This window comes from Solanum tuberosum, unplaced genomic scaffold (assembly GCF_000226075.1).
Source record: "Solanum tuberosum cultivar DM 1-3 516 R44 unplaced genomic scaffold, SolTub_3.0 scf00222, whole genome shotgun sequence".
Classification (NCBI taxonomy): Eukaryota; Viridiplantae; Streptophyta; class Magnoliopsida; order Solanales; family Solanaceae; genus Solanum; species Solanum tuberosum.
In genome coordinates this window covers 1,039,065-1,047,641 of record NW_006239147.1, presented here as the reverse complement: position 1 = coordinate 1,047,641, position 8,577 = coordinate 1,039,065, and the positions used below count along the sequence as shown (strand labels likewise).

The 8,577-nt window shown below is 32.4% G+C and overlaps 2 protein-coding genes across 2 annotated transcripts; both read left to right on the top strand.

Annotated features, from left to right (window-relative positions):
- Nucleotides 1-2,791: 2,791 nt before the first annotated feature.
- LOC102581782 (wound-induced basic protein-like) lies at nt 2,792-3,992 on the top strand. Its single transcript, XM_006356478.2, has 2 exons — nt 2,792-2,923; nt 3,814-3,992. Exons 1-2 carry the CDS (start codon nt 2,853-2,855, stop codon nt 3,884-3,886), a joined length of 144 nt encoding a protein of 47 aa, XP_006356540.1. The 5' UTR covers nt 2,792-2,852; the 3' UTR covers nt 3,887-3,992.
- Nucleotides 3,993-6,312: 2,320 nt separating this feature from the next.
- LOC107062381 (uncharacterized) lies at nt 6,313-7,888 on the top strand. Its single transcript, XM_015312939.1, has 4 exons — nt 6,313-6,388; nt 6,501-6,553; nt 7,264-7,419; nt 7,475-7,888. Exons 1-4 carry the CDS (start codon nt 6,313-6,315, stop codon nt 7,886-7,888), a joined length of 699 nt encoding a protein of 232 aa, XP_015168425.1.
- Nucleotides 7,889-8,577: the final 689 nt, after the last annotated feature.

Genomic DNA, 8,577 nt, shown 5'->3' with positions numbered 1-8,577 from the left:
TTTTTATGTTGATGACATTGTGATCGTCAAAAGAGACATTTCTAACATAAATGCTACTAAGCATATGCTAGAAAGTAACTTCGATATGAAAGACATTGAAGTTACTGATGTGATTGAAAATGTACTTGACAAGTTCAAGCATTTGGATTTCAATATTGTCAAGACTCCAATAAATGTGAGATTTGTACTTCAAAAGAATGAAGGCAAAAGTGACTCACAATTGGATTGTGCTAGAGTATTGAGAAGTATGATATATATCATGAAGTGTACGCGATCAGATATAGCATATGCTATTAATAAACTAAGTCGGTTCACGAGTAATCTCAATCAAACTCATTGGATGACAATGAAAAGAGTTTTGGAGTATTTAAAACATACTTTAAAAAAAACTATTGCTTTGCATTATAACTAATATTCAACAGTATTGGAAGAATATAGTGATGCAAATTGAATCACCAGGTCAAATCTTTTTATATTTTTACATTTCGTATCCAGATAAATTTAATTACCTAAATTTAGATAGAATGAGTAGTTTTTATTTTTATTGACGTACCAATAAACTGATAAAGAAAATTATTCATTATTATTTTGATATTAACAAAAAGCCAAGACAAGTCTTTGCTACGTCTTACTCCAAAAACATTCTTCAATATATCTTGGAAAAACTTGACATCTTTCCTTGAATGAAAATAAATTCTCCGTTTCAATGACTACTCTCAAAAATAAATTAGGTTGGACTAAATTAATATTAGATATTTAAAAATTATAAAAAATACTTTTAATTACAATTCTTCTTGTATATTCACAGTTAGTGGTGGCAAATGGGCGGGTTGGGTCAAATTTGGATGGGTTGAAAATGGGTCAACATAAAATAGGTAATAATACAACCCCCCCCCCCCCCCCATATTTGATATGGGTAAAAATGAATTGGGTAACAAATGGGTTGGGTAAAATACTAGTTTACCCATATTTTCATGAGTAAATAGTATCCTACCTAAGAATTCAACATGGAGAAAATATTTAGTCTTTTTTTAGATGAAAAATGTTGAAAATGCTTCATTTAGTTTTATTGTATCATCAAAGTAAAAAAAAATCCTATAACTTTTCAATATGAAATAAATTAATGTAATAACAAGGGGAAAATATTTTTAATTTTAAAGTAAATAAATATTTACATTTTAGTACTAAAACATGCTTAATGCACTTTAAGCAATGTCAATACTAATACATGATTTGCTTATTTTGCACTATTATTTATTATCCAATATAAAAAAAAATTCACTCCATCTTCATCGCAACATTGAACAGTATAATTCCCCTATAAAGCAGCATCTGTATTCACCTTTTGCTACTCATGGGGTGAGATTCGAGTTTTGCTACAATTGCTTCATTTGTTTTACGAAGGATATCTATACCTCACCAGTAGTTATCCTCTGGAATCCCGCTAATTGTCGATACAAATGCATCAATATACCCTCTGAGTGCTCCAAATTTACTCATCTAAAACTCGGGTTTCATCAACAAAGCAACGAATATAAAATTTTGAAAGTCCCTTTTCAGACATATCTCACTTATACGAACTCGTAATTGTGCAAACTTGGTGGCATTGGAAAGATAATTCAAAGATCTTTTCTAAGGTATCTGGAAAAATACCTAACTCATCCTGATCCAGGAGTTATGATCGTTTGAAGTTGACCCAAAACTCATTCTTAACTTAACTCTTGTCAAATTTCCAAATTTTTATTATTTCCAAAATCACTCTTTCAAATTCTAGCTCTTTCTAGTTCTTTCAATTTGCGAGATGTTACAAATCTAGTAATATTCCTTTATAGATCATTTGACACAACATCCTTGAAGCCATGTCAAAAGTTTATTAATGTTGTCTTTTTTTCCTGGTTCACTTGGCACATCAAGGTACGATAAGATTTTTAAGGCCTTTATGTCCTTACAATGACATACCAAATTTGAATTTTGTCTTCAAGAGATGGTAGTATAGATCTTAAAAGGGGTTTTTATTGTACGTTGAACAATTGCAGAAGAGAAAACTTTTCTGAATACTCAATTAACGTATGTTATTTAATCTATACAAACAAATAGTTATAACAATAACTTTGCAGAAATATAAATAACAAAGTTTAAAGCATTGTACTCAAAAATAAAAATTAATAACATAAACATAAATGAATGGCTGTAAAAAAACATATCAGGATCTGTAACAATAGAATGAAATTAAAAGGAAAAAATCGAGTCGACTGAATGCACAATGTCGCCTTCAGTAAATTATTCCCCTCTAGTTCCCTAGGTTTAAAGAATAAATCCTCTCAAGATAGAACGATTCTATTCACCAGTGTACTGATACACAAACAATGGTGGCAGTGAGCCACTCAACACGAGCAAAATACACAAATATTTAATTGTGCATAAGAAGAAGAAGTTTAGAATTTTCATTGTTTTAAAATGAGAGGAAATTCCTCTATTTATAGACAATAAATGACAAATGTTTATTGTGTCTTATCAGAAAGGTCACAACTCTTTGAAAAATTACAACCCTTCGAAAAGGTCACAATCTTTCATAAAAGTCATAACTTTTTATAAAAGTCGCAATTTTTAATAAAAATCTCCGTAAAAAGGTTGTTTGTTATTTAAGTGTAACGGTTATTATCCCCATAAAAAAGTTGTTTGTTATTTAAGTGTAACCCATTCCTCAGTAACTTAGCCCATAAGGTCTGAACAAGCGGCCCATTACCAATTACTGGAGCGATATAATATAAATAGTAGCGAATTAACAAAGAGAAGTTGAAAGTGAAAATTAGGGTTTAGTTTATTGTACTAGTTGTTGCCGACGAACGAGGATGATTTACGACGTGAAGTCACCGCTTTTCCAATCGTTCCTGAGCCAGAAGGGAGGTGCATCTGACAAGAGGTACATATAAATTCTCTCGCTAACCGTAAATTCAGTGTTTTCCGATTTATTGTTCATGGAGGTATTATAAATTTATGATTTATGCTGTATTAGGGTTACATTCTCAAATTCATAGCCTAACTTAACACGTAAAGTTTAATAGTTTGTGAGATGGATTTTGCCTGCTTGCAGAAGAAGAGTCCGTCTGTTAGATTTCCTTTTACATTATCTCCTTTTGTTCGTTTCCTTTTAGGTGGAGGCGTTGAATAGATTTTATATATAAATTTCTCGATTAGCTCTACTGTATTGTGAGCTTTGTATAAATTATTCAATTTGTTCTGCTCTATTGCATAGCAGCGGTGAGTGTAACCGCTAAGTGTTTGTGTAAGACTGAAATTTTGATTTTTTTTTTTTTTTTTTTTTAAATAAGCCACCTCAATGGTGGGGGGTTAGGCAGACCCCTACCTGTTCATATCTTGAGCAAAAAGTTTTACAAGAGGAGGAATATGGTCCTTTCCTCTATGTGGAATAATGAGAACTGAAATTTTGATTCAGTTTCAGAAATAATTCGATTAGGAAACATCTTGATTTTTGCCTTTTTCTATGCGTATATAGAAACTGAAGCAATCTCAGTCGTAGTGATGAGATATTTTCCTACTAGATGTCATGTTTCTGATCACGTAAGCGTCTCATGTTGCTCTTGAAAAATATCTCCAGGTGTGTCAATCCTCCAAAAGCTACCCTCTTTGGGAGGGTCTAAAACACGTGTGCCAACATTTTTGCTCTAAGTGTATTATTGAGAACATTCCTGTATCTTTAGCTAATGTAGTTTTTGTGTCCACTTGTTCCGTGTCAACAGCCTCACTCCATACCACAAAGCATTTTACTAACCTTTTTGTTTAATTCTACAGGAAAACAGAAGAGCAGAAGCCCAAGGAAAAGAGGCCAAAAGCAAGTGAAAACAAGCCTGTTATGAATGAATGATGTAAACTTATTTTAGAATATCTGGAAAATGTTGAATTTGTACTGCATTTGACATTTAAATACATATTTGATCCTTTACTTCTATTGGTTTTAATTTCCGATCCAAGCTTTTCATTTTGGGACTAATTAGTGTCACGTTTGTGGTTAAATTTGTAGTTTAACTAAGTTTTAGAACTTGAGAATCTCTAGTGTAACCATTGGAAGTAGGCTGTTCATTTTTTTATGGTTAAAAACCAAACCAAATTGCAATCCGATTAAAAAATATTAAGAATTTTTAGTACTCTCATTATTGTCTCAATTTATACATAAATTCTTTTTTAATCAATCTAAAAAAAGACATATTTCTGTATTTTACAAAATTTTAATAACGCCATCAATATTTTATAGTATTTTACGTATGCTGGATTCTCTTATTTGACAAAAAGTCTATAAAGATATTATACTATTTTAAAGAATAGTTTTGAAATATTGCAAAATCTTTTCATATTTTTTACATTTTGTATCCAATCAAATTTAACTACATAATCTCAGACTGAGTGAAAAGTTTTTGTTTTTATTGACGTAGCAATAAATCGATAAAGAAAATTATTGATTATTATTTTGATATTAACAAAAGCCAGGCCAAGACAGGTCTTTCCTAGGTCTTACTCCAAACTCATTCTTCAATATGTCTTGAAAAACTTGACCTCTTTCCTTGAATGAAAACAAATTTCCCGTTTCGATGACTACCCTCAAAACTAAATTAGGTTTGATTAAATTATAAAAAAAATACTTTTAATTACAATTCGTCTTATATATTCACAGTTCATATTAAGTGAATTGTTGGGTATGATGCACCTTAAAAAGAAAATAAACTTTAAGGACATAATTTAAAGACTACTTTCCACTATTATCTTTTAAATTATTTCAAAACTTGCCTCTTAGAAAATATTGAGTTTGAAAGTATATTTTTGTTTGAAACATTAACATAATTATTTCCTTAGTAGTTTGTTGCTACAATTTCTATTTAGCTTGTTCCACGCATACTCACTTCACTCGCTTTCGTTCAATAGTGATTCTTCATTCTTTAGATAGCCGCATGAGAGATTTGACGTTTCATTCAGTTCAGGTCCTTATTAGTTCCCGTTGAATCGCGAGTAAAGCTTGACATCTCTACGACAGTAAACTACCTTTTGTTTTTTCTCGTGGTCCTTCTGATAAGGGTAAGGATGTAGAGTTCTAGTACATTAGTATTTTTGATAGTCCTAGTACATTAGTATGTTCGAGTTATACGTAGTTAGTTCCTCTTCTCTTTAGGTCTCTTATGTCCAGCATATTCCTTTCTCTTCTATAGTTGTACGTGTATAAATATCACACATTGTATCAATAATACTTACGCTTTTATAATCATTTCTAACTCTTATACTTTCTATCTCAAAAGATCATTCGATTTTGAAAATTTATATAGTAAAGTCATTAACTTTGTTTTGTATCAATAAAATCACTCAGCTTAAATCTTTGTATCAATAAAATCACTCAACTAAATTACCATTACAAACCAATTTGATATGACAAAATAAGTTATTTTTTATGGTTAAATAATGACAATAACTTATTGTGATCTCGCGAAGGTATATATATAATTAGTTTTTGAAAAATCCTCTACTCACAAGGATGAAAAATATCCAAATTCAATCATATGCTTGATAAGATACTATAGTATATAGATAAAATAATGAACAAGAATCTCAAACTAGACCAAATAGAAGGATTCGTCATGTTTTACTTGTTGTTCAATGAGATATGCGACAATTTTATTGAGTTTGTTTGTTCTCAAGATCTGGTTTGAATTTGTGATGGCCTTCTCTTCACCTATACAATGTGACAGTAATTTGGAAGCAGAGGCCTTGGCAGCTAAATATGGTTTGAGCAGATGTATACTTTTGAATTATAGAGACTTTACCCTTGAAGTGGATTCATTATCTCTGAGTCCGGAGCCTAAAGGCCAAAAAACAATTGCCAAAAATTCCAAAAGGATACATCAAAAATTTATTTTACCAAAAGAGCAAAATAGCTCCTGACGTAGCGATTTTCTTCTGACGCCATTACTCCGTTAAAAAAAAATTGAAAATCGCTCCAAAGGTAGCGATTATAGAAAAAAAAAGTTCTTAAAAATCGCTGCCTTGGCAACGATTTCAGTAAAAAAAAAAAAAAAATTATATAAAAAGGCAACGATTTCAGGTTTCACCAAAAAGACAATGCCGTTGGGAATGTTGAACGATCATAAGCTTCTCGTTATTGTTTTAAAAACTCATCCTTATGCTCTCAGAAAAGTCTACTCTTACCAAAAAGATGGAATATTTTCATGTGCCAAAGGAACAAGATTTAGCATCGTATGCGGCAGTGCTTGGGTTCTATTTTGAGAGCTTGGAACTTTGAAGACGGATATGGCCGGAGATACTGAAATAAACAAGTTTGTGATTACTACTTTGGTTAGAGTAGTAATGGCGCTATTAAGTGCTGGTTTGTTTTCAATTTTATTCCGTAATTACTTTGACCAACTTTCTGAAACTTTGATTAGCTTTCAAATCTCTTACATTTGGAGAATTGTTTTAGAAATATTGTTTTGTTTTAGAAAGATGCAATGGAGCTGATACTTGCAGGGCTTCCGGTCAGATCGCTGCTCCGGTTTAAGTGTGTGGCCAAATCATGGTATACTTTCCTCAAGAGCCCTAATTTTATCAAAATGCACAGCAATCATCAAATCTTTCGTATTCCTTCTGTCATTATCTCTTACCACAAAAATGATATTATCTGCAGCTTCCGGCCTGAATTTTTTCATTCCATCTTCATCGCAACATTGAACACTATAATTCCCCTATAAAGCAACAATTGTATTCACCTTTTGCTACTCATATACAATGAAGAAGATTACTTAGTTTTAAGCTGCAATTTTCCCAAAGATGCAATGGAGCTGATACTGGCAGGGGTATACTTTCCTCAAGAGCCCCTAATTTTATCAAAATGCACAGCAATCATCAAATCTTTCGTATTCCTTCTGTCATTATCTCTTACCACAAAAATGATATTAGCTGCAGCTTCCGGCCTGAATTTTTTCACTCCATCTTCATCGCAACATTGAACACTATAATTCCTCTATAAAGCAACAATTGTATTCACCTTTTGCTACTCATGGGGTGAGATTCGAGTTTTGCTACAATAGCTTCATTTGTTTTACCAAGGATATCTATAACTCACCAGTAGTTATCCTCTGGAATCCCGCTAATCGTAGATACAAATGCATCAATATACCCTCTGAGTGCTCCAAATTTACTCATCTAAAACTCGGGTTTCATCAACAAAGCAATGAATATAAAATTTTGAAAGTCCCTTTTCAGATGTTGAGGGATGATGAATCAACGAAAGTTGCTTGGGTTTATACCCTGAGTTCAGGTTCATGGAAAACCGTATCTTTCACTCTTCCTACCCTGACTGGTTCTTCGGAACCTCAGATTTTTGTGAATGGTTTTATGTATTGGCTGGCTGGACGCGAGGTGGAATATGTTATCTGCTTTGATCTGATTAATTATTTGCTTTGATCTGATTAAGGATGAATTCAAACTTATAGATATTCCTGATGAGCGCCAACTTGTTCACAGAAAGCTTATGGTTTTGAGAGGATCACTTGCGATGATGGTCACCGTTGAGGATTGTACTAAGGATATTGAGATATGGATGCTCGTGAATGAAAATAGTTCATACTCTTGGACTAAGAAGTTCAATTTAGAACCTTTCTCCGGAAAAACAATGCTGTTGGGAATGTTGAACGATCATAAGCTTCTCGTCGTTGTTTTAAAAACTCATCTTTGTGGTCTCAGACAAGTCTACTCTTATGATCTGGTTACCAAAATGATGGAATATTTTCATGTACCAAAGGAACAAGATTTAGCATCGTATGCGGCAGTGCTTGGGTTCTATTTTGAGAGCTTGGAACTTGAAGACGGATATGGCCGGAGATACTGAAATAAACAAGTTTGTCTTGAAGATGTATCAGGCTTGAGATACTAAAATAAACAAGTTTGTGATTACTACTTTTGATAGAGTAATCGTGTTATTAAGTTTGTTCCTTAATTACTTTGATCAACTTCCTGAATCTTTGATTTGTTTTATTGTGCATTTCAGTGGAAATGCCAGAACACCTTTTAAATCTGCTACATTTGGAGAATTGTTTTTGAAATATTTCTGTGTTCATTTATTAATTGCAGTAGATATATTATGATATGTTGAAAGTTTGAATTGTTTAATTCTGAATAAAATCGCTGGGCAATGATGATCAGCACATGCTATTTAAGATTTTTGTTTCTTGGAAATGATGTGATTTTCTGTGCCTTTTTTTGTGTAGATAATGTGTCAAGTAAACTTTATACGGCGGTGGTTAGATTGATTATATTGTATGGGGTTGAATGGTGGTCAGTCAAGAACTTACAAGTTCAATAGATAAAAAAATAGAGGAAGTGTGAATGCGTAAGTAGATGTGTGGACATATTAGGAGAGAAAATATTAGGAACAAAAAAATATGAGACAAGGTGAGTGTGGCCTTCGTGGCACAAGATGCGGGAATTAGTGATATTGAAATGATTCAGACATGTGAAGAGGAGGAATGGACATGATCTAGTGAGGAGGTGTGAGACGTTGAATAACAGCCTAAGGAG